This window comes from Barbatula barbatula (assembly GCF_947034865.1).
Source record: "Barbatula barbatula genome assembly, chromosome: 8".
Lineage (NCBI taxonomy): Eukaryota > Metazoa > Chordata > Actinopteri > Cypriniformes > Nemacheilidae > Barbatula > Barbatula barbatula.
This window is the reverse complement of record NC_136771.1, coordinates 14,077,340-14,103,397: the sequence shown is the minus strand read 5'-3', so window position 1 is coordinate 14,103,397 and position 26,058 is coordinate 14,077,340. Positions and strand designations below refer to the sequence as shown.

At 39.7% G+C, this 26,058-nt stretch overlaps 1 protein-coding gene across 1 annotated transcript in view; it reads left to right on the top strand.

Moving 5' to 3' along the window:
• vps8 (VPS8 subunit of CORVET complex) overlaps positions 1-26,058 on the top strand; it is a 145,495-nt gene that overhangs the window by 51,396 nt on the left and 68,041 nt on the right. The window contains exons 10-17 of the mRNA XM_079462308.1: positions 818-971; positions 5,404-5,463; positions 6,229-6,342; positions 6,650-6,730; positions 6,835-7,005; positions 19,030-19,104; positions 25,820-25,855; positions 25,937-26,027. Of these exons, the coding sequence (XP_079318434.1) occupies positions 818-971; positions 5,404-5,463; positions 6,229-6,342; positions 6,650-6,730; positions 6,835-7,005; positions 19,030-19,104; positions 25,820-25,855; positions 25,937-26,027 (782 nt within the window). The remainder of the gene's footprint in view (positions 1-817; positions 972-5,403; positions 5,464-6,228; positions 6,343-6,649; positions 6,731-6,834; positions 7,006-19,029; positions 19,105-25,819; positions 25,856-25,936; positions 26,028-26,058) is intronic.

Sequence of the window (26,058 nt, the reverse complement as noted above, 5' to 3'; positions counted from 1 at the left end):
CAGCAGAATGTGTCTTGTAGGATGTTTCTTGCCTTTGTGAGGCAATGATAACTGTACAGTTCCTCCAGTGGTGGGGGAGGGCAGCCAATGATTCTCTGGGCTGTGGTAATGACCCTTTGAAGTGCTTTCCTTACCACAGATGTGCAGCTGGCAAACCAGACACCATTGCAGTATGTAAGAATGCTCTCCATGGTGCAGCGGAAGAAGGACACTAACATTTCCTCACACACATTGTTCTTTTTAAGAAGTCTCAGGAAAAACAGTCTCCGCAGTGCCTTCTTTACTAGTGCAGTGGGGTTAGCACTTCAAGACAGGTCCTTTGCAACGTTAATGCCCAGGACATCACTGGCACATCCTGTCTTCTTAAAATTTGGTGATTGTACAGTAATAAGCCATTTAATTGTGTTCTTAGTTCCTTTCCCTGTGATTTTAAAGTTTTAAACACACAAATCTACTGGAGTACAAACTAACTCGTATGATTCATATTAAACATATAACAGTATACATGAAAACTGTATTAATAATTACAGGGATATCGTTTCAGTGTACTCATACAGGACAATAATTCAATAACAGGAAAACATCAATTGTTAACATTTATAACTAAATAAACATGGAAGCAACGTACCTTTTGGGAAATAAAATGATTAATCGGCACAGCCATAATATTTTTATATGTATTACTTAAGTATACTGTTAACAGATAGCTTATTTGGGTGACATACATGTTTGTTATTTATATCATACAATTATTTTGGCATGGCATTAGTTAATTTTTACTATGTATTATTTTCTGTCTCTTGCTCTCTCTTTCTAGGAGGGTGATGGGAATGAGGACATGTGAATCAAGGTGTTTATTCAGTGGTTCTAAAGGTGAAGTTTGCTGTGTTGAGCCTCTAAATGCTGGACCTGAACTGAAGGATCATCCAGTCACACAGTATTCTCTACTGGCTTTGGCTTCACTCACTAAGGTAAACTCATTTATACAGTACAACTCTTTTTGATTCACCAACTCAGGGTTGTACGTTAACTTTATTTGCACATAGCACCAGTGCTGTTCAAAGTTTTGTAGCACAGGCCAAATAAAACCAAGTGCGGTTCATCACATAAATAGGCAGATAAACAGGCAAAGGACATTACCTTTACCTACAGATGGATAAATTAGGGCCATATGATTTTTTCTTTTTCCCAAATTAGTTTTTTCCTTTCAAATGTTTCTGTATATTCAATGTTTTGCTTTACAATTTGAAAACTGTAGTATACTATAGTAATTATAATATAATTTAATAATTATTTCACTATAGTGAAATTCTTGGGTAGTATAATAGTTTCTATAGGTAAATAAAAAATAATTAAAGTATACTATAGGGCTTATTAAAGTTTATACATTTACTACAAGTAAATCAATTTTTTAATCTGGTTCAAATACATGCTCGTATTTTGGCGGTTTGTCATGAAGACACTTCACTGTGTGTTTAAGGCAGCTTCACTTACACAGTCTTTGCGTTCCAAACTTGATATATCGCCCTCCAAAGGGCTCTTTGGGAAGGGGAAACCACACAAAACATCGCTCGAAATAAAGAGAAAATTACGTTGTTTTTATTTCTCCTTTTGGCATGTGAACATGTTGACACGTTAAATGATACAATCGCATTTTCCCTCTAGTTTACACATTTAGAGCTTTACTCTTCCAAGGGAGTAGGGCATAGGGATGATCACTTCTGAATGGAATGCAGGGAGTGAAACGTTTGTAAAATAAACTTTGAATAAACACATGAACTTCATCCACAGATTTATTCTATGTAATATTGTACATTATAAAACAAATTAAAATGTCATGGACAAAAATGATGGGACCCCTACCTAAAATTTAGTTGAACAACCTTTAGATGCAATCACTGCAACAAACGTAATCTTTAGGTCTCAATGAGACCTCTGCATCTGTTAACAGGTAGTTTGGCACACTATTCCTGAGCAAACTGCTCCAGCTGTTTCAGGTTTGATGGGTGTCTTCACCAGACTGCTAGTTTCAGCTCTTTTTCCATAGTTGCTGGATGGTGCGATCAGAAACTGACGTACCTTCTGCTTGGAGTTCAGCTTGTATCTGTTGCAGGTTTCCTTGTTTTTTTTCTCCCATTTTTTTAAACATCCTTTCTGTTCAATCCGATTTTCCTCTTGCGGCCGCGCCCAGGGCAACTTTTGTCACAGGAACATCAAGCTGCTTGAAGATCGTCTTGTAGCCTTTACCTTTACCATGCTTGTCTATTATTTTCTTTTTGATCTTCCCAGACAACTCTCTCCTTTGCATGTTCAGTGTGGGTCACACAATGATACCAAACAGCACAGTAACTACCTTTCTCCATTTAAATAGGCTGAATGGCTGGTTACAACATTGGATACATGTGTGATACTAATTAAAGAAACAAATTAGTTTGAAATATCACTATAGTCCAATTATGTATTATCTTCTCTAAGGGGTACCAACAAATGTCTCCAGGCTATTTTAGAATATCTTTGTAGAATAAGCAATAATTCATCTCTTTCCACAGTACCTTGCTTTATTCTCTGACGTTCCAAATGCAGAACTCTGCTTATGTGATACCTTACATGTTTTCCCACATCGCGCAGATCATAGGGCTCTAGATAAACTGTACAAGATAACTGTACAGCCCTGCCAACCTGAATATTGCTGTTTGCTGGCAGTTTCCTTACACACGATTGCATTTGACACCAATTTTGGCAAACATCAACATTTTGATTTTTGTGTTGCTGGTTTATTCAGGGTGCAATTCTTTGTAATTTTATAGGTTTGATTATTTTGTTAGAATATTTTAACTCCACCTTCTCAGAGTACAGTTAATCCTCCCGCTTAAAGAAGACTGACTAAAAATGGCAGCCCGACACTGTGGTATAATGTACACACTCAGGCTCTATAGAAAGCGGCACGAAAAATGGAGCACAACTTTAAGAAAACTAAATTAGAGGTATTTCGTACAGCATGTGAGGATAGTATTCGAAAATACTGGAAAACCCTGAAAACGTCTATATCTGCCTACATTTCATCACTTATAGAAGAAAACCAGCACAATCCAAGGTTTTTATTTAACACAGTGGCTAAATTAAAACAAAAATAAATCGTCAGCGACTTCTAATTCTGTATATCTGCATAGCAGTGATGAACTTTTGAACTATTTCACAAATAAAACAAGATAATAGAGAAAAAATTATAACCATGCAACCAGAAGTGAAACCCTACTGCACCCAAACTACAGCGCCCCTAAGGAGAAATTGCTATTATTTTCTACCATAGATCATGATTAAAATCTAAAATCATTAGATCGTATAAATCAACAACTTTCATGCAAGACCCTATTCCTACAAATCTACTGAACGACATCACCAGAAATTATAGATCCTCTTCTTCTTTCATTATTAACTGACCTCTTACACTAGGACATGTGCCTAAAGCATATAAGGTGGCTGTTATAAGGCCCCTTGCCAAAAACAAACTTGACCCTAGATAACTAGTTAAGAATGCTCCTACATAGACTCAAAAATGACGTCAGCATTAAGGGAATTGCTTTGAAATGGCTTAGATTTTATTTTTCTGACCATTTTCAATTTGTAGCAATAAACAATGAGGTGTCACGGAAATCAAAAGTCCAGTACGACACACAGGGCTCAGTCGTAGGGCCTATGCTCTTCGTATTATACACTCACCTAAAGTAATATTAGGAACACCTGTAAAATTTCTCATTAGTGCATTGTCTAATCAGCCAATCACATGGCAGTTGCTTCAATGCATTTAGGGGTGTGGTCCTGGTCAAGACAATCTCCTGAACTCCAAACTGAATGTCAGAATGGGGAAGAAAGGTGATTTAAGCAATTTTGAGCGGCCAGTCTGAATATTTCACAATCTGCTCAATTACTGGGATTTTCACGCACAACCCTTTCTAGGGTTTACAAAGAATGGTGTGAAAAGGGAAAAACATCCAGTATGTGGCAGTCCTGTGGGCGAAAATGCCATATTGATGCTAGTGGTCAGATGAGAATGGGCCGACTGATTCAAGCTGATAGAAGAGCAAATTTTACTGAAATATCCACTCGTTACAACAAAGCATTTGTGAAGCCACGACACGCACAACCTTGAGGCGAATGGGCTACAACAGCAGAAGACCCTTTAGGCTGCATTAAATTAGATCAACTGGAACCAGGAACACTTCCAATAACAACTGATGTATTTGTTGCATCAAAGAGAGCAGAACAGTACTCTACTCTCAGCCAGTCTTGTCTCATTGTTCCAAGGTTAGCAGAGCAGGCAGGACGCAGTCCATGCCCAGATCTGAAAAAAGCTGAGATCTTAGAGCTGGATAAAGGACACGGCGACTTGACTACTAAATTTCATCTGCTATTAGATTATTAATTATAATCTGAAATATAATTTTTTTATTTTGCCTTGTTGTGCAAAGCAATGTCGATTTTGTGCAGAGGCTACAGTTTTTGCCAGAGGAGAACTGGAATCCCCTGGTTAGGCCTGGTTTCCCTCTTGATATTATTTTCCTTCTAATGGAGTTTTGGGTTCCTCGCCACTGTTTACATACTGTTTTGCACTTTCTGCCTGGCCGGGAGGCTTCTAGAATTTTAATTAACAGTGCATATAGGAATTTAGAGTCCGTTTAATATTTGACCTGTGTTTCCATCTCCGTATCTTGGGTGTGTGGTGCTAGGTGTTGACCCCCAGTGCGTGTGCACGTTTGTGGTGTTGCATGTTGAGTGTTTTGTCTGAATCTGTGTGCCTGTGGCTATTTTGTGTGTTTTCACCTTTTTTGTTTTGACTTGCATAACCTTATATGTTTTGCTTATAGTCAATATGTTTTCTTGTACAGCTGTAAAACTGTAAAAAGCACTACAGTGGGTACGGAAAGTATTCAGACCCCCTTCCATTTTTCACTCTTTGTTATATTTCAGCCATTTGCTTAAATCATTTAAGTTCATTTTTTTTCATGAATGTACACACAGCACCCCATATTGACAGAAAAACACAGAATTGTTGAAATTTTTGAAGATTTATTAAAAAAGAAAAACGGAAATATCACATGGTCCTAAGTATTCAGAGCCTTTGTACCCACTGTATATAAATAAAGTTGACATGACCAGCTTAATCTTTCTATTGAACCCTTTTCTTTTTCCCGTACCATAGACACTAAAGTTTCTATCCTGTCTTCATTTTATAATGCTAATGATTATAATAACGCTAATGATCTATATCTTTGTTTCCTAATTCTTGTAAATTGCTTTGGATATGCCACATGCATAAATGTAATTATAGACCAACAGTTCACACAGTGCCCAACCAATCACTTGGTCAGACTTAATTTTTATACTGCCTATTTTTTTTAACAGATCCTGCTGTTAGGACTAAGGCCTTCACTCAAAGTCTGGATGACTTATCCCTATAGCAAGGTACAGTATACTGTCTCATTCTCATTGTGTGTCTGTATTTACTTTCCACTAGCAATCAACAATGAATATGAATACATGTTTAATCTCTTATTTAAGAATTTTGGTAGTATTTGACTGTTTATGTGCTGCTAGTCTTTATTTCTTTTTATCAGCAAATATTACAGTGGTCTGTTTACATATACAGATCTAACAGTACAGTATAGACTTACATTAGACACCCATACATGTGTACACTCAAATACACATGTGGTTGGATTTCATGGTGCTCTGCACATATACTCATACTTGTTTACACTGCCTATTCATAAAATAAATTATGCAGTGTGCATGTATACAATACACTCTTCTGCATGGTCTGGAACACACTAATGTTTCATAATTTAATATAATATCCTATGTTATACAATTGGGCTCAAAATTATTCCACCTCTAAGTAAACATGATCAAGGAAGGCTGTTAAAATAAATCTGCGTTGTTAATCCTTCAATTCTCTTCTTAAAAAATGTTTTAAAAAACCTAACCTTTCATTGGAGAATAAGAATTTGATATAATGTTTGAAAAGTAATTGACACTTCTGAAACTGAAAATGGGTTATTTGTTCAGATTCATTTAATTGGGTAACCAACCTTAAAAAATCAGAAAGCATCAGCAATAGTGGAAACGAAAAAAAAACAAGGCAAATGCCCATCCAAAGTGACATACTAAGTATTTAATCAGTGAGTCATTTTATTTCTATGTATCTCATATAGAACTTACTTTTTTTAGATGCAGATGGATCCTACCAATGTCCCCTTGTTAGCTTGGCAGTTTTTTGCAGTACAGAAAACAATCAACCCCATTCTGGCTTTTTGTAGAGGAGACACCATCCACTTCTTGCTGGTCTGTTTCTTTGCAAAGCCTACATATGATTTAAAACGTTTTAATAAGTAAAAACTAAAATGAAAACGTAAAATGTGTAATTTCTGCACCAATACTACCATTATACCGCATTTGTAATTTAAACAGCTTGACTGGTCTAGACTAACAGTTACAATATAGAGTCAGTGAAATAAAAAGTGCATTTACAGTGGACGAAAAGGGCACTGTGCAATTATAATTTTGTTCAGGGCTGCAGAAATTACACCAACTTTACTAAGAATCACCAAATATCAGATAATTGAGCAAAAAATCTTATTTTGGTGCTCAGGTTAAAAAAGATGAGGTTGGGACTATCCATGTCATCAAACAGAGGCAGTTTCAACTCAACTTTGACCCTATTAGTTTGAGCGTGAGTTAAATATTTTGTATGTTCAATCATTTAGTTAAAGGAATAATTACAGTTTAAATCATTTTAATGGCAATGTAAATCTCACATTCTCTCCTTTTTTTTAGTGGATAAATTCCAATACACTTGTATTAATGGACAGCAGGGAAAAGCTGCGAGTAGTAGACCGCCACAGTCACGAGGAACTGGAGGTGGTGGACATGACTGAGCTGCAACTGGTCTATAACAGCAGCCATTTCAAATCCCTTGCTACTGGTGGAAATGTCAGCCAAGCACTGGTAGGTTAGGTCACTGGTAGATCATCTATCTTCGCAACCGTGTCTCTGATCGATACGAAACCACTGTAGGCAATACGGAACATTTAGTGGTTTACTAAAAGCAAATACCCAAATGTCAAAATTCTCACGGGATATGGCCGAAAAATTGAATAAAAGTTTGAAATTTGTAATTTTTTGCTTTATTTTGAATATATATATATGCTTTTAACTTCTAAACGAAATTAGATATCTTCACCATACACGTTGATCAACGCTCACACTCTGAGGACCCACAAAAAGAGGGTTGTGGCTGCGCAACTCGATGGCCATATTGCGCCACCTATAACTTTATTAAAACTTTTAATGAACACGATTGTTGTAGACACTGCCAGTTCTGAGCCTACTAGATTAAGGCACAGGAGCCTTAGAGGCCTTAAATTGCTCGAGCCCCGAGATTGCTGCTTGCAGCTATATTTATATTTAATACTAGTCATAAATAGATTATTTTATTTGACAAGGGTTTAAATTTTTATCGTTATTTAGCTTTATTTCCTTTAAAACAGAATGTGCTCTATAAAAGTTTGGATTATCGGCATCTATCCCCAATAAATACCACTGCAAACAAGGCTGCGTTTCTCCAATGTTAACCCAGGATTAAGTTATAAATATTCACATACATTGGGGATGTGTTGTCATAAATGTCTCTGAAATGTTAATATTTTTTACAGACCTTCAGGACCATGAGTCGAACAAGCCCAGCTCGGCCTCCGTTAACCCGGTTGAATAAGCGCTCAAATTTCAATGGCCAATGACGTCTATGTTTGTTGAGATATACCAATGTCCTTTTCGACAGTAATAGTGGAGACACACCATACAAAGTTATAAGTCGATCGGGCAAACGGTTGGGTTCTATTATAGCGCTACCAAGTGGCCAAATGCTGACTTTTATTTGCTGTGACCCCGGACTGAGGGTCTACACATAGGGTCCAAGCCCCATGAAGATCCCTCAAACGGTTTCGAGTTATGGCCATAGCTACGAGCTCGAACCCTAATAAGAATAAAACATACAAATAGAATAGGTTTCTAGTGCTACGTGCTCAAACCCTAATAAGAATTATAATAAAACGAACAAATACAATAGCTTTCTAGCGCAATGCGCTCAAACCCTAATAAGAATATAACTGACAAATACGATAGGGTTCTAGCGCTACACGCTCGAACCCTAATAAGAATAAAACATTCAAATAAAATAGGCTTCTAGCGCTATGTGTTTGAACCCTAATAAGAAGAATAAAATAGACAAATACAATATGTAACCGGCCCAATTCTGACCACCAGACGATTAAGGGCTCTTTTACGATCTGCGTTGTGTTGTGTAACTGAAGGAAAACATAGGACAACTGGATCTGCTGCTGATCTGGAGAGTTTATTTTCTGTGGCTGGATGGAATAGAGATACAGCATGAAATGTTTGCTGCTGTGATTTTATCACCTCTCCTCAGCGCGCTCAAAGCATACTCAGGACATCACAATAACAGTAAATGGTCAAATTAACAATAAAATGGATGAAGACACATTACAAACAATATTTAAGGAACATAAATCGTCACAACAATTAATAATTTGTCACAATGAACAAATATAAACCATACCTGGATGGAATAGAGATACAGCATGAAATGTTTGCTGCTGTGATTTTATCACCTGCACAGATCAAAGACCAATTCATAAATCGGCCAAAATCACTGCATTCAATTGACACACACACATACTCAAACCGCCGTACTCAGCTATAAAACCATTATATCCAATCCATCCATGCATAAAACACTTCGTAATACATTTCTAACACTTTGAACATGAATATAACTGAATATCGTGTACTCAATTCAACTTCTACGAACTTTTATACATAATATTGAAGGAGCACCGCTAGCAGCTTACCTCTCCTCAGCGCGCTCAAAGCATACTGAGGACGCAGCACGGCCGGAACAGTAATGACGTCATGACGCCGGTACAATTAAACATAAAACTCTTTTTCCAAAATAACACTTAAGTTCAAAACTAAATTATGTTTTCTTAGACAAAATAATACAGAAATAAAACAAAATAAAAACTGACAGGAAGGATTATTAATGAATCATTCATTTACATTGTGAACACACTGTGAATATAAACAGCCGTCACATTCACCCCTCCTGAATTTCACTAATATCCTGACCAAATAACACATTTGATCCAACAGACCTAGATTTTTAACGAAACTCATTCGTAGTTCAACATAGTAAGTTACCCGCTTTACAGGTCAAGAAAAGTCCAAGGTTGATCAAGTCTTAGACATTCTCGGAACAGTATGCTGCCTTGTACAACATCCAATAATCTGGTCTAAATTACACTTCGTGAAATTCACGTCTTGCATACATTTTCACAGTATTTCATAGAACCAAATACCTTTTAAAATAGAGAAAGAAATGATTCTGATCTCCTTGCTAAGGATGACCCCATTCTCTGAACATAAAATGGTCTCTGTGCCATGGACTCAATTAAACGGTTGACTTTTCTGACCACCCTCCCTGCACGGGTCCTAACACCCAATGTGTCATTTGGAATTTGTGCTTGTGTGTCAGTTGGAATTTGTGCTTGTGTGTCAGTTGGAATTTGTGCTTGTGTGCCAGTACTACTGTTATCATGCGTGTCATTCACAGTTTCTGTTAATGAGTCAGGACTACTAGCAGAAGATTCGATCCCTATGACAGGTACGTGATCAGAACCCCCAACAGCCTCATTTTCACTGGGATTTTGTTCGCAGACACTTCTTCGACTGTAGACTGAATGATCAGATTCCAGAGCATCATCTCGGCCTTCAAGCACCCATGCCCTCGTTCTCTCATCAGAACTCTCCTCTTCCAAAGAGTCAGACAACTCAGACACACAAGACTCGCTCTCCATATTGTCAGCTTTAGACTGTATGTCCATGTCATCTTGAGGTGGTTCAATGGGTAGGAAGCTGATATCCAGAATCAGATTTCGATGCACCACTTTGGATTTGCCTTCCTCGTCAACCAGTTTGTATATGTTTGTCCGAAGGTTCCGATCCTTTACAGTAAAGACAGTTGGGTCCCATTTATCGGCAAGCTTTCTCTTTCCTCTTTCACTCTTGTTTGCAAGGAGCACTCTGTCTCCGATGTTCAAACATGTACCCTTAACCTTCCGATTGTAACCCTTGGCCTGCTTTTTCTGCTCTTTTTCAGTGTGTTTCTGAGCAATGCGAGTTGCTTCATGCAGGTAAGACATGAGGGTTTTCGCATAGCTGCCATGGTCAACAATCACCGGGTCATGTAACACCTGCCCAAACATGACATCAACAGGTAGCTTTGGGATGCGACCAAACATCAACTGGAATGGGGCATAACCAGTGGTCTCATGTACTGTGGCATTATATGCGAATGTCAGAGTCTGTATCTGCTCAGGCCACTTTTGCTTCTCCTTAAGTGGCAGAGAACGAAGCATAGTGCCCAGAGTCCGATTAAACCGCTCTGTCCCACCGTTTCCCATCGGGTGGTATGCTGTAGTGTGGGATTTTTCAATACCTGCCAGCTTGAGCAGTTCTGCTATGAGGGTACTTTCAAAGTTGGTCCCTTGATCCGTATGAATGCGTGTTGGAAAACCATAAACGCAAAAGACGTGATCCCACAGCTTCTTTGCAATTTGTTTTGCCTTTTGGTTTACACATGGAAAGGCATGTGCCAACTTTGTGAAGTGATCAGTCACAACTAGTACGTCTACAGAACGCTGCTTGCTGTCCTCGGCACTCCAAAAATCCAAACATACTAGCTCCATAGGGGTAGAAGTTCTAATGCTCTCAAGTGGGGCTCGTGCAGATGGCTCTGGTGTTTTGGCCAATATACATCTCTGACAACACTTGACGTAGTCCCTTATGTCACGCTCCATTCTAGGCCAGAAAAGCGTTGTCGGGTTAGCTGGAGAGTTCTTGACTGTCCCTGATGCCCAGCAAAATCGTGTACACCGGTTAAGGCTTCAATCTTAAGACTAGAAGGAAGTACAAGTTGAAACCTCTTGTGCTTGCTTAGAGGATCTTTCGAGACACGATAGACTACTCCATCTTGAATCTTCAGCCGATCCCATTGCTTAAGAAGAACTAGAGCCCTGGCATCCATTCCAACCCTCTCTCGCCTTGATGGACGCTTCTTCTGATTCAGATAGGGCATAATTTTTTAGATGACTGGATCTGACTCTTGGGCATGTTGGATTTCCTCAAGGGGGATTGCAGAAATTGTGTCATAACCAAGCGGCACTGCATCCTGAATAGCCTGAATTGCCTGCATAGCCCTCAGCTCAGTTACAGTCTCCCATTGATTATGGAGGTTCAAATGAGTTCCGACTGCCCTGTGATCACAGAACACTGCAGAATTCGGCTGAAGCAACACGTGAAGACTGTTCATTTGTAAACGGAAAGTGTCTTGAATTCCGTCTTCAGTTACACCTGCAGCTTCAGTGAGTAAACCACCATATCGCTCTGTAAGGAGCCTGTGACTGACTGTTTTTGCAAAAGGATCTCGGCTCAAAGCGTCAGCCACAATGTTCTTCTTTCCAGCAATATGTTTGAGGTCAAAGGTGTAAGCCGCAAGCTTAGATACCCAGCGCATTTCGCAAGCATCGAGTTTAGCCTTGGTTAGAATATAAGTGAGCGGGTTATTGTCCGTCCATACAGTGAACGTGTGGCCCTTCAACCAATGACTGAATTTCTCACACATGCTCCACTTTAAGGCTAAAAACTCGAGTTTGTGTGCCGGATACCTCTTCTGAGAGCTACTTAGGGACTTACTTGCGAATGCAATGGGACGAGCTTTCTCCTCACATGCTGGTATTTGTGATAACACAGCCCCAAGTCCATCCAGAGAAGCATCAATCGACAAGATCAATGGATGAGAAAAGTCAGGATGTGCCAAGACCACACTATCCAGTAGGCTCTCTTTCAGCTTAGAAAGGGCATCATCACACTCTAAAGTCCAGTCAGTTGGCTTGAGCTTTCTGTATGTGCCTGCCTTGGCCTCGGTTCTGACCTTTGACTTCTTTTTCTGTCCGGCTGTTAAGGAGAAGAGTGGTTTGGCTACGGAAGAGCAATTTGGGATGAAGTGCTGGTAATAAAGGATCATTCCCAAAACAGACTTAATCCTCCTCACAGATGGAGTGCACCCATCTTCTTCCATGAGATCAGCTTTTGACAGCTTGACTATGGCCTCAACCTTCGAAGGATCAACAGAAACACCACTTCCATCAATGATGTGACCTAAAAATTTGACGGATGCCCTCATCAGATGGCACTTTTTTGGACTTAACTTGAGATTGTGGCTCCTCAATCGTTGGAATATTACCTCCAAACGCTCCAGAGCTGTATTCTCGTCAGGCGCAAACACCAGTAGGTCGTCTAAGTAACACAGCAGACTACTAAAATTCAGGTCTCCAAAAATACTCAACATCATGCGCATGAACGATGCTGGGCTATTGCACAACCCTTGAGGCATCCTGTTGTACTCATGAAGTCCCACTGGAGTAGTAAACGCTGTGTACTTTTTATCTTTTTCAGCCATGGGGATGTTATAAAAACCTGACGTTAAATCCATAGTACTGAAGAGAGTGTTTCCACCCAAGGCAACCAGACAGTCAGACTGGTGTGGGAGTGGGTGTGCATCCTTAATGGTCCTGGCGTTCAGCCATCTAAAGTCCGTACAAATCCTCAAGCCGCCGTCTTTCTTCCATACTAGAACTAAAGGCGAAGCATACTCGCTCATTGATTTTCGAATTATTCCTTGCTCTTCCATTTCTGAGAGAACCTGGCGTAATTTTTGATAGTGAGCGGGTGGTACTCGACGGTATGGCAGTCGGAATGGACGCTCGTCTGTCAAGCGAATGCGATGGACAAAACCGCTGACCTCCCCACAATCCAGAGCATGCTTAGAAAATACATCATGGTATTTCTCAAGCAGTTGAACAAGCTTTTCTCTTGCTGCATCCTTAACAGAGCATGTTTCAATGTCGATGTCACTGAGCCCTATGTCCTTTAGTCTTTGTTTAAAATCAGCTGTGGTTCCAAGTTGACAAGGATTCCCGGATTTTGGCAACTGTACATGACTGAAACCCTGCAAGAGTTCAAAATCTTCCACAGCCAGACATGGGAACACATCTGCAAGTTTACGATTTCTTTTTAGGGTGACAGGTTTGTCTGAAAGGTTGGTAACTTTTAGAGGAACCCAACGATCTCCCCACAACGGTGTAACAACTCGGCCAACGATGATGTCCCGTGGCATGGATCTGGAAGAAGTGGCCTCCACAATCACAGTACTCCCTGGTGACATGGCAGTATTACTCGGCAGCCTTCCCCAGACAAGGTGCTCTTTTTTGGCCATTAGGGTGACTGACTGCTGAAGCTTAACAGTTCCAACCTTGTCAGGTGGATCTCCTCCTCTCCAGCGGCAAGTATTTGCCATGATATTCAAGAACTGTTCACACGATGAAGATGGCTCTGAGACACTGTTAGACACAATCCTCCAGTAATCATCACTGATCTTCATCCTGTGCATGAGGAACTTAATCACGTTGGTACCAATGATCAAGTCGTCCCTTTGTCCAGGCACAACTAGAACAGGTACCAAACATCTCTCGCCATACACTTTCAGCTCAACTTCATACATACATTTTGGCTTAGTTGCTCTACCTCCACAGCCTATTAACATTACGTCCTGTGACAATGGTGTGGGCTTCAACAACACACCCTCACTCAGCATTCTGCTCTCTACTGCTTCACTGAAAGTACATGCCATGGATCCGGAGTCCAACATTCCCATCATCTGGAATTTGTCGTTAACACAGACGGGAGCATAAAACAATTGATCAAACACTTCAAGGGTTTGCATATTCTGTGCAATCACTTTAACTTCAACAGGAGCTTGTGCACAGGCACTTTCATAAACTTGCATAAGATCATCATCTTCGAGGGTTTGCTCCACTCTACCCACACGTCCCCTCTCCAGGTGTGGGTTGACTATTTTAAAGTCAGTGAACCTTGGTGTGGCTGTGCAACCTGATTGCGATCACTGGGTTGGATATTTGCTGGGTTGGATATATCGGTCAAGATGCTCTTGTACCTCGCTCGCTGTCCACTTATCTGGTGCTTTCAATCTGAAAATGGCTGACAGAGTTGAGTCCGGGCAGTGTTTGACAAACATCATGGCTGCCTCCTGGCATGGATTATCCATCTGTCGCCCAAGTCTAGTTAAAGCCTCCTCTGCCTCATCCACAGCCTTATTTAACCGGACCCAGTATTCGACTGGGTTTTCTCCGGCAACAGGCACTGTGCCATAGAAATCGGCTAAAGGCATGAAGGAATATCTGACCTCGCTGAAATGCTGTTTCAGTATATCAAATATCACTTTGGGGTTCTCAGAGGGTCTTAGGGAAGTGTTACTGCGAAGAGTAATTCTAACAATGTCTTTGGCTTTACCCATCAGCCTTGAAAGAATTTCATGATGGTGCTCCAACATTGGTATGCCTCTTTTCCGTAGGTAAGTGTCCATCAAATCCTCCCACTCGTGCACACTGAACTTATCTGTTCCATCTCCCCGGAAAACAGGAGGCTCTTTTGCTTCAGACTGCATGACTAGTTTAACTCCTGTCAAGTTAAGTGAGGGTGCCTCTGAGAATGACTGACCTGCACCTAAACTTCGAGTCTGTGCAGTGCTGGTTTCTCTTTCCCCATACGCTACCCCACTTTGAATAGAAATTATAGTCTGTCCTACTTCCTGAGCAATGTGTGTTATGAGATTATACCATGTTGGATCACTTAAGTCTGGGCAGACTGACAATGGATTACCCCTTAACTGACTAGGTGTTTGTTCAATTACTCGTGTGGAACAAAGTTCAGGTGATGTTCGTTCTACATTACCCCTCCCTGCAACAGGTGTGAATGTACGGTCACTGAAAAGTCTACCTCTCCCAAAACTTGAATCTGACATGTTCCCATCAGCATTAAAATTGTCTACATTGAAACCATGTGCCATCATTCCTCATTAAACAATGAGTAATGTAAACCCCAAATGTAAAAAAAAACCCTCTTAAGCGCAAACACAACAAATGATTGTAGGATACTAAAGTAAAAAAAGTAAATATACTGGCGTTAATTATAGTGAAATGTCCCGTTCAGCAAAAAAATGAACCTATTTGTGTTACTGTTCATTGAAACCTTGAGTGCAGTGCAGCATCCACCGGCGACCAAACGGTATTGATTCTTGGACGAAGATCGTGGAAGACGAGCTGATCTTCATCCGGGTCACGGCACCACTGTAACCGGCCCAATTCTGACCACCAGACGATTAAGGGCTCTTTTACGATCTGCGTTGTGTTGTGTAACTGAAGGAAAACATAGGACAACTGGATCTGCTGCTGATCTGGAGAGTTTATTTTCTGTGGCTGGATGGAATAGAGATACAGCATGAAATGTTTGCTGCTGTGATTTTATCACCTCTCCTCAGCGCGCTCAAAGCATACTCAGGACATCACAATAACAGTAAATGGTCAAATTAACAATAAAATGGATGAAGACACATTACAAACAATATTTAAGGAACATAAATCGTCACAACAATTAATAATTTGTCACAATGAACAAATATAAACCATACCTGGATGGAATAGAGATACAGCATGAAATGTTTGCTGCTGTGATTTTATCACCTGCACAGATCAAAGACCAATTCATAAATCGGCCAAAATTACCGCATTCAATTGACACACACACATACTCAAACCGCCGTACTCAGCTATAAAACCATTATATCCAATCCATCCATGCATAAAACACTTCGTAATACATTTCTAACACTTTGAACATGAATATAACTGAATATCGTGTACTCAATTCAACTTCTACGAACTTTTATACATAATATTGAAGGAGCACCGCTAGCAGCTTACCTCTCCTCAGCGCGCTCAAAGCATACTGAGGACGCAGCACGGCCGGAACAGTAATGACGTCATGACGCCGGTACAATTAAACATAAAACTCTTTTTCCAAAATAACACTTAAGTTCAAAACTAAATTATGTTTTCTTAGACAAAATAATACAGAAATAAAACAAAATAAAAACTGACAGGAAGGATTATTAGTGAAACATTCATTTACATTGTGAACACACTGTGAATATAAACATCCGTCACAAATAGGTTAATGAAACTATTGACCCAGTTTACCAAATGAAAGCATGTTGTGCAATATATGCCATGGCATTAAACTATGTGATGGGATCAGTGGATAGCCGTGGGTTTCATAAACATTGAAGAAACTTTGTTTCAGAAATTGCCTTTTTATAATAAGTTAATTCAGATCATAATATTTAAAGCTTTCCTGTTGCTCGTTGGTAAGAGTATGGCGTTGTGTTTTAACAACGCCAAAGTCCTGGGTTCGATCCCAGGGGATTGCACATACTTAGAAACAAATGTATAGGATAATGTAAGTCGCTTTGGATAAAAGCGTCTGCTAAGTGTAAATGGACAAAGCAAATATGGGAGGCAAAGAAACATGCAGTTTAGCCGCAAAGAAACATGCACTTTAGCTGTTGCGCTTTCAAAATGTTCACAGTTTATTTTACGGGGTGATATGTTAAAATGAAGACTGTTTAATGTTATTATAAAATGTAATATTGAACTTCATTGTGTTTGCGCTGTGGTAGAAAGGAGATTCTCCTTAATAAAGAAACATTTATTATGAACGCTTACCCTCGACTAATGATGTATTACACTGTGGTAATGAAACTTTTTTTAAAACAATCAAGCACAAAATAAATTTTGCGAACAAGTTTCACATGTAAATGTTTTTTAACTGCCACCCTTCCCCATCGGTGCATACAGCCAAACATAGCATAAACGTGGATTTCAGTCAGTGTAAATTTTTTGTCATGGGCACTTTCCAGGAGCAGTGATTGCCTCTCTCTCAGCATCTAATTGACTACTCCGTGCATGGAGAAGCCAAAGCCACTGGATGGAAAGCCTACAACCTTAAGCTGCAAAAATATAACGGCTGACCCTCTTACTGTATGTTTGATATATAAATATGAAACAGAAAAGATGTAAACGAGAACGGCTTTATTTAGCAATATGCTATTAAACAATGTTTAGAATGTAGAAGCAAAACGAGTCTTAAGTTGCAACACACAAAACTACATGTTGTCAAAAATTTAAATTTTTGTCATCCAATGTCACAGTTCCACAAAATCCTAGCAGAATCAATGTAGTTGTTGCAAATGTCCTAATTTGGGCAAATTAGTCAATTAATATCAAAATAATGATTAAATTAAGATTCATATCACAAAAATGTCTAAGGTGTCGGCAAATATTGCATTGCTGGCAGAGAAAATCAATACTACATCGTAGAGCACCACAATTAATCATTAAAAGATCAAGATCTTGATTCAAACACCCGCACGATCATTAATAAAAATCAACGATTCTCCTGTGTCTATTAAACCTCAGACTAAAGTATTAACGCTAATCTGTTTTGGTGCTGCCGCTAAAGCAGAGAAAGTATTATCATCATTAGATATGTGTTATGATCTAATGCTTAATCACAACAAAATAAGGAAGACGCCACACAACTACTGCATAAATCATACGATTTATTTAACTGAAGTAAAGAACATGAAATGTCAAGTGATCAGTGTAAATGTATGTCAGCATGTAAATTTAAGTCATAAGTTTAAGTGACATCAGTTCAACCAAACATAAACAACTAAAGGACCAAATCAAAACATAATAGGGTAAAAATGGATTACATGAGGACTCCAATGCAGCTGTGCGTCTCCCGTATTCCACATATCCCATCAGCTCTCCGATAGCCTCAATGAGCAGCGAGTAAAAGCCTCTGTCTTCTCTGTTTAACCCGGTATCTTTTAAAGTGCCATGATTACGTTCAGGTGTATAGCCACACCCCCCAGCAATCAGCCTGTAACTCGGGGACAAACACACAACCACTCACTGAGCCCTCACATATGAAACGGCGTTCCTAGTCTGTTCAACAACACACTATCGTTAGTTCTGTGTCATATGATCTCAGAAGTTTTGGGATAAAATGAGAGAGTTGCCAACTCTAATGAATGAGACATGCGTTTACAAGCGCTCAATCTGCCCAAATGAATCTCAAATTTATTTGCTCAAATAGAGTTGTTGTTTTTCACCAAGCTGCCCTGCATTCCATGTTTTCAGGTTAATTTAAACTGTTTATATGTATATACTGTGTTGGTGTTAATCAGTTGTATCATTCTTTAAAGACCTCTTCAAGCAATCTGTAGATGTCAGGCAAATTGATCAATCTTCCTAAAGACCTTTAAAATTACAGGTGTCACCTTATGAATTTGTGTTCAATGCATTCATACTTTTTATAAAGTTTAACTTTTGCATTTGAAGTAAAACTAAAAAAAGTAAAACCACTGTTTACCTATGGTAATTGTTGTAAAAATGCCTAAATTGCTCTTAGACTCCAGAATCGTAATCTCTATTTGAAACAAAATAATTGTCATTCTCAATTTATCCAGAATCGTCCAGCACTACTGCATCGTATCATGATGAACTCTCCGATTTACATTCCTATCCAGTACCGGTTCCAATATGAACAGTACCCAACATTCTTGAAGTTGAAAATATCTAAACACCATCCGTGGTGGATGTCCTTATGTATTATTTTCTATCACTGGGATACATAAAATAACATAAGACAAAGAGAATTGAGAGAAGACAAAGAATTGACTTCGAGATGATTGAACAGTTGAGTAATCACATTGGCAGACCAAACTGATAGGTTGCATTAGTTTTTACCATGATGTGCACATGACAAACAAACAAAAACAAAAAAAACAATAAACAATGAAATCAATAAGTAATGGTATTGGAATTGTTCTTTTATAAATGTATTGTGCTTGACACAATATCTACAAATAGAGGTCATTAAAATAATCTCATTCTCTGTGTGCATTTGTAGGCCCTGGTTGGAGAGAGAGCATGTTTCCAGTCTGTAAGCAGCTATGGAGGCCAGATTATTTATCTAGGAACAAAGGTAAAGACACTGTCATAAGATTCTGAGATAATCTTTGTATTTCTTGACAATCCTGTAATGATACATCACGATATCTGCCTGACTATGAAAACAAAATGCCCATGAAAAGGTTAAGAGCAACACTTGTCAATTTCAGTAGGTAAATAAATTTTTCCCATGTCGCCTAGTCTCGCACTGGCTGTCTATATCGGGATCGTACGGTCACAAACTCATTAGTCTTGGTCACTGCCAGAGGTAATTGACTAGTAACGTTTAGATGGCTGTTCCCTACAGCTCATTGCCAAAATTTACCTGTTTTAGTCGCCTAAAAAAGGAGACTATATAAAAGTAGAGTTAAATGGATATATGGAGAAGATCCAAGCAGTAAAATGGGAGTGAATGGGGGACAATTCTTTTAACCTCCAATACGTGCATCCATCGATCAAAGAATGGCTCGACACTGCTCCGTGGTCTTAACAAAGGTCTTCTGAATGGAATCGATGCATTTGTTTGAGAGAAATATCCATATTGACAGTGCTATTAACGAGAATGTCTAGCTTCCATTATCTCTTTTGCTCGTGAACCAGAGGCTTGTTTTTATTGCCAAATGACTACAGCCCCTTTTACTCTCTCTGCCAATGCATTGATGGAATTAACAGTTGGATGTGCCAAAAATTACTTCAGTTTTCTCCTTGATTAACTGAAGTTATTGCAATTGGAAACAAACAGAGGTCGGAGCCAAAATCTTTACTCAAGTAAAAGTACAACTCTCTATTTAAAAAATGACTCGAGTAAAAGTTAAAAAGTATGCAATTAAAAAACTAGTATGGTAGTAAAGTAGCTAGGTACTTAGTTACTTTGTATAAGATTATATAAAGGCCTACTATTCATAAAATTAATATGAACGGCAAAGATTTTAATCAATATTGTGGTCATAAAGGGATGGACATGGTCAGAAACAATGCTCAGGTAGGCCGTGGCATTTAAACGATGCTCAATTGACACTAAGGGGCCTAAAGTGTGCCAAGAAAACATCCCCTTCACCATTACACCACCACCAGCCTGCAGAGTGGTAACAAAGCATTATGGATCCATAATTTCTCTTCCTATTTCCTTTCTCTTCTCTTGAATATGTGTTTTCAAATCCTCACTGTTATTACAACACGTAAATCAATGCTAATAATCTGCACAATGTATCACTGTTATCAACTGCCCCTTCTACTTTCCCAAAAGGCTTGTGGAACTGCCAATCTGCTGTGAACAAAGCTGATTTCATTACAGCTTTTGTTAAATATTCTGGTCTTTCCATTGTAGCACTTACAGAAACATGGATCAAACCAGAGGACTCTGCCACTCCCGCTGCCCTCTCCCATAACCACACTTTCTCCCACAGCCCTTGCATCACAGGAAGGGGTGGAGGCACCGGTCTACTTATCCCCAAAAACTGGAAATTCAAACAGTAGACTTCAACATCCACGTTGGAAAGCCACAAGCTGCTGACTTCATCAACCTGACCGCATCATTTGTCCTCGAGCTGGGTTCCACATCAGCTACCCATAAGTCTGGAAAAACCAACTAGATCTGATCTACACAAGGTACTGCTCCACTCATCACTTTCAGGTCAACCCGCTGCACACGTCTGATCACTTCTTCGTCACCCTTGACCTCACCGCTCCAGACAATGCAGATGTCTTACCGCTGGTCACTTTCCGGCGCAACCTGCGGTCCCTCCCTCCCTCCTGCTTTTCCTCTGCTGTCTTGTCTGCACTGCCCCCCTCTGAGGAGCTCTCTCTTTTGAATACCAACAGTGCCACAGACACTCTGTGTTCCACGCTTACAACCTATGCCCTCTTAGATCTGGACCAGCCCGTGCATCCCTGTTTGCCCCCTGGTTATCGGATGTACTATGTGAGCATCGCGCCAGCCTCCGGTCAGCTGAGAGAAAATGGCACAAGTCAAAAGACCATATTGACCTCTCTCTCTACCAATCTCTCCTCTATAATTTCTCTGTTGAGTTCACCTCTGCAAAAACTGATTATTACCACTCGAACATCAGCAACTCTCCTGACTCTCGCAAACTCTTCAAAACCTTCTCTCCTCTCCTCTGTCCGCCTGCTCCCACACCTTCATCGGAGTTAACGGTTTATGATTTTGCGTCGTTCTTCGTAAATAAAACTACCGCAATCAACAGTCAGTTTTCTACACCACCACCACCTGTTGAACCCGCCCAAATCCCTGACACGTGTGTGTGCTCCCCGCCTTTTCTCCTCTGTCTGAAGCTGATGTTTCCAAGGTCGTTGGTTCCAACCACCCTACCACCTCCCCATCTCCTCCAGCCCATCTCTCCAGCAGTTGTGCCTGTTCTGACCCACATCATCAACACTTCACTCCTGGACAGTAATCAGTTTGGTTTCAAGAGCGGTCATTCCACCGAGACTGCACTGCTCTCAGTTATCAAAGCCCTGAGACTGGCAAAAGCATCATCCAAGTCGTCCGTACTCATCCTACTGGATCTGTCTGCTGCTTTTGACACTGTTAATCATCGCATCCTCCTGTCTTCTCTCAGTGCTATGGGTGTCTCTGGAATGGCGTTGCAATGGTTCAAGTGTTACCTCTCGGGTAGGTCATTCAGAGTATCCTGGAGAGATGAGGTATCCGCGTCTCAACAGCTCAACACGGGTGTGCCTAAGGGCTCAGTGCTTGGACCGCTTTTCCATTTACATGACATCCCTCGGCTCAGCCATTCAGAAGCATGGCTTCTCCTATCACTGCTATGCGGATGACACACGACTCTACCTGTCATTTCAACCGGACGATCCAACGGTCTCTGCTCGCATCACGTCATGCCTGAGTGACATCTAACTTTGGATCAAGGATCATCACCTGCATCTAAACCTTGCAAAAATGGAACTGCTTGTGATCCCAGCCAACCCAAAGATTTACCACAACCTCTCCATTCAACTAGGCTCATCAGTTATTACACCGTCCAGCACAGCCAAAAACCTGGGGGTGGTAATTGATGATCAGCTTAACCTCTCAAGTCATGTTGCCAGCACCACCCGGTCCTGTAGATTCATCCTCTACAACATTTCCTATCAGAGCACTCTATACAAGTCATAGTCCAGACTCTTGTCTTGTCCAAACTGGATCATTGTTATGCACTTCTGGCTGGTGTTCCTGCTTGCACAATCAAACCTCTCCAGATGATCCAGAATGCGGCAGCAAGAGTGGTCTTCAATGAACCGAAGAGAGCGCATGTAACTCTGCTCTTCATCAGGTTACACTGGCTCCCTGTTGCCACCCGCATAAAGTTCAAAGCTATGGCCTACAAGACCCCCACTGGGTCTGCACCATCATATCTTCACTCGCTAATGCAGACCTATGTTCCTGCCAGATCCATGTGGTCTGCAAATGAACAACAATTAGTGGTACCATCCCAAAAAGGAAAAAAGTCACTCTCGCGTACCTTATCTGGATCTGTTCCACATTGGTGGAATGATCTGCCTGCTGCTATAAGATCAGCAGACTCTGTTGCCATCTTTAAAAAACGCCTGTAAACGCATCTCTTCCGTCAACATGTAGCTGATTGATTTTAACCTCTAATTATTTTGTCTTATTAAACAAAAAACAAGTACTAACCTCACTATTCTTAGCTTTGTATACTGTGCTAGGCTTTGATGGACTAGTTTTGATGCACTTATGCATTTTGTTGCCTATGTTGTTATAATTGCTTCCAATGTTTCCTCATCTGTAAATCGCTTTGGATAAAAGTGTCTGCTAAATGTAAATGTTTATAAATCACCAAATGGCCTGGGATTGAAAAAATTGCAGATTTGCTCACTGTATATAAACCTAACAGACCACTTACATCACTAAAATCAAGTCAGTTGAATATTCTGTACTAGGTGTTAACGCCAAACAAGGGGAAACCGCTTTTAGCTGGTAGCTAGAATCAGCTTCCAAAAGAGATCAGGGCCCGTATTCGTGAAGCTTCTAAGAATGGTTAAAGAGCTCTTTATTTAGCTTAAAACATCTACATAGGAGTCTTGGCTTAAAAGCGATTTAAGGACTAATCTGAGAGCAACTCTGAGCAAGGAAAGAAAGGAGAAACTTTTATTTTAGTCAGGAGGTGGGGCTGACCCCGTTGCTATGTACGTGATTGGTTGATTGACCAAGAAGGAAGAAAGAGCGGTGTTAAGTATAGGGTCATATGTTTGAAATTGCATGTATTTTTCCTGTTTTACAGTGCTCGCATAGAAACGAAATATCGTGGGTAAAATAATTATTGAACACATCACAATTTTTCTCAAAAAATATACTTCTGATGTACGCTAATCCTAAACAGGATTTCAGGATAATCAAGTTAATTTTAGTCCATCACTAACCTTTACAATGTAATGCGATGATCTAGAGTTTATAAATTCAGAATAATGCATAATAAATTCAAACATGACAAATTTATTAGTCAGGTAATGTTTCATGGCCATTACATAATCGATCTAGAGCAGTCCTTCTCAATTGACGGGGAGTGAATTCCATGTGTCCAAACAAACAAGCACACAGACAGGCAGGCGCGCCACGTGCACAAACCAGTGTTGCGGTGACTTCTTTCATCAGGCAGAGCGCGTAGACAAACCTTAGCTTTTATGCAGTAGAAAAATGTTGCAGGTACAGCCCCGAGAGCGCTAGGTTTTGCTTTGCCGATGCAGCTCGTCTTTCTCTTTGTTTATCTGTGCAGCTACCGGCAGAAAACAGCTGCTCATTCAACTGAACAAATAAAATAGCGTTTCCAAAATGTTGTCACTGTAACTGATTGACTGGGCATATGAATATGAACTTAGTTCAGGTTTGTTAATATGTGCATTGTTTGTTGCCCAGGTTTGTTGCTTGTTTTGCTGCATGATTCAATAAAAGTAAACAAAAACACTGTTTTATAACAATGGATTGACACTGTTATATAAGAGTGAACAGAAAATATAAAAATGAGAATTTTCCATTTTGTTGTATAAAAGTACAGCACTTGATGTAACTAAGGCAGTGAACGCAAGTATGACAAGATGACATGATAATTAGCACATGAAGAGTTAATTTGCAAAAAAGAACTTGCACAATAAAAACATTGTTTCTGAATATATTATAAACATTAAAATTAATATAAATGAAACTGCAGTTGGGTTCTTTTGATAAAGTAATAATATAAAACACAGCTACCCAACACAATAAAACAATAAAAATACTATGATGACATAATAAAAACATGATTTAAAAAAGTTTCAAACAGAGTTATCGTTTTTTCAATACTCTTCATATATAGTGATTTTTTTTATTTAAAGTTGTTTTTTATGTTTATTAAAAGTTTTTTATAAACAATTGTACTGGACATTTGACGTTGACGAGAGTTCAGATTTAGACATTTGAATGTAAACTTTGAGAGCTCCTGGGGCCCGTTTCAATAAAGAGGTACAACCAACACAGAGTTCAAATGTGAACTCTTGAGTTAATTTACTCAGGGAATCCCTACACTTGAGTTTTCTGTTTCTGAACAGCTGATTTCAATTAGTTCAATCCACTGAGCCATCATCAATTGAGCGAGGATAGCATGATTCACCATGGCAACGGCATGTGACGTCGAATTGGAGGTACTGTTACAAGCATACAAGCGAATATGAGCACATTTTTGGAAAGAAGAGAAATATAGCCACAGCAGCAAAATAAAGCAATTGCTTTACATGTCAATGCGTAAGTTTTATCGTCAATAACTTTTATATTCATTTTGTTGATACCATCAAAATGCTAATATCTCTCTCTCCCTCTCTATATACACTCACCTAAAGGATTATTAGGAACACCATACTAATACTGTGTTTGACCCCCTTTCGCCTTCAAAACAGCCTTAATTCTATTTGGCATTGATTCAACAAGGTGCTGAAAGCATTCTTTAGAAATGTTGGCCCATAATGATAGGATAGCATCTTGCAATTGATGGAGATTTGTGGGATGCACATCCAGGGCACGAAGCTCCCGTTCCACCACATCCCAAAGATGCCCTATTGGGTTGAGGTCTGGTGACTGTGGGGGCCACATTGTCACGTTCATGGAACCAATTTGAAATGATTCGAGCTTTGTGACATTGGTACATTGTGGTCATAATGGGATGGACATGGTCAGAAACAATGCTCAGGTAGGCCGTGGCATTTAAACGATGCTCAATTGACACTAAGGGGCCTAAAGTGTGCCAAGAAAACATCCCCTACACCAATTACACCACCACCAGCCTGCAGAGTGGTAACAAAGCATTATGGATCCATGTTCTCATTCTGTTTACGCCAAATTCTGGTTTCAGTTTATCTGCTTCAATATCTTTGCATCATCTTTACAAAGTCAATCGCATGAAGTTCTTTATTTAAAAGTGCACCACATTTTTGGAGGGCAGGAGGGGAAGTCACGTTTAGGTTTGTTATTGTACAGAGAATCAATGCCTTTTGTAAGTTATATTTAAATCCAATTTAAGTTGGGCTCTAAATTGTATCTTGTAAAACTGAAATGAACAGTTTGTGTTTAGCTGTAACTTTAGGAACCTTTTGACCGAGCGCTGCTGTTCCTTAGCGGTTGTGCTTATCAGCATGCCCTTCATATTCACTAAGGTCTACTCTCTGTGATTTCCAAGCTAATGCATTACTACTTCCAAGTGTTGAGTTGTGAAATGATTTGTATCAAATCATTGTGTTTTCTCTAGTCTGTGCACATCATGACCTTGAGGAACTGGCGTGAGGTAAGGCATTGTTTTATAGCAATCAAATAACATATTTAGCCTGCTAAAGAATGTGATACGATTTGTTATGGATTCCTCCAGCGTGTAGACCATCTGCTGAAGCAGGAGAAATTCATAGAGGCTCTTTCACTTGCCTGGTCTTTCCATGAGGGTACTGCTAAAGCTGTGCTGGGTGAGACCTTGCTGTTTTCTCTTTAATTAAA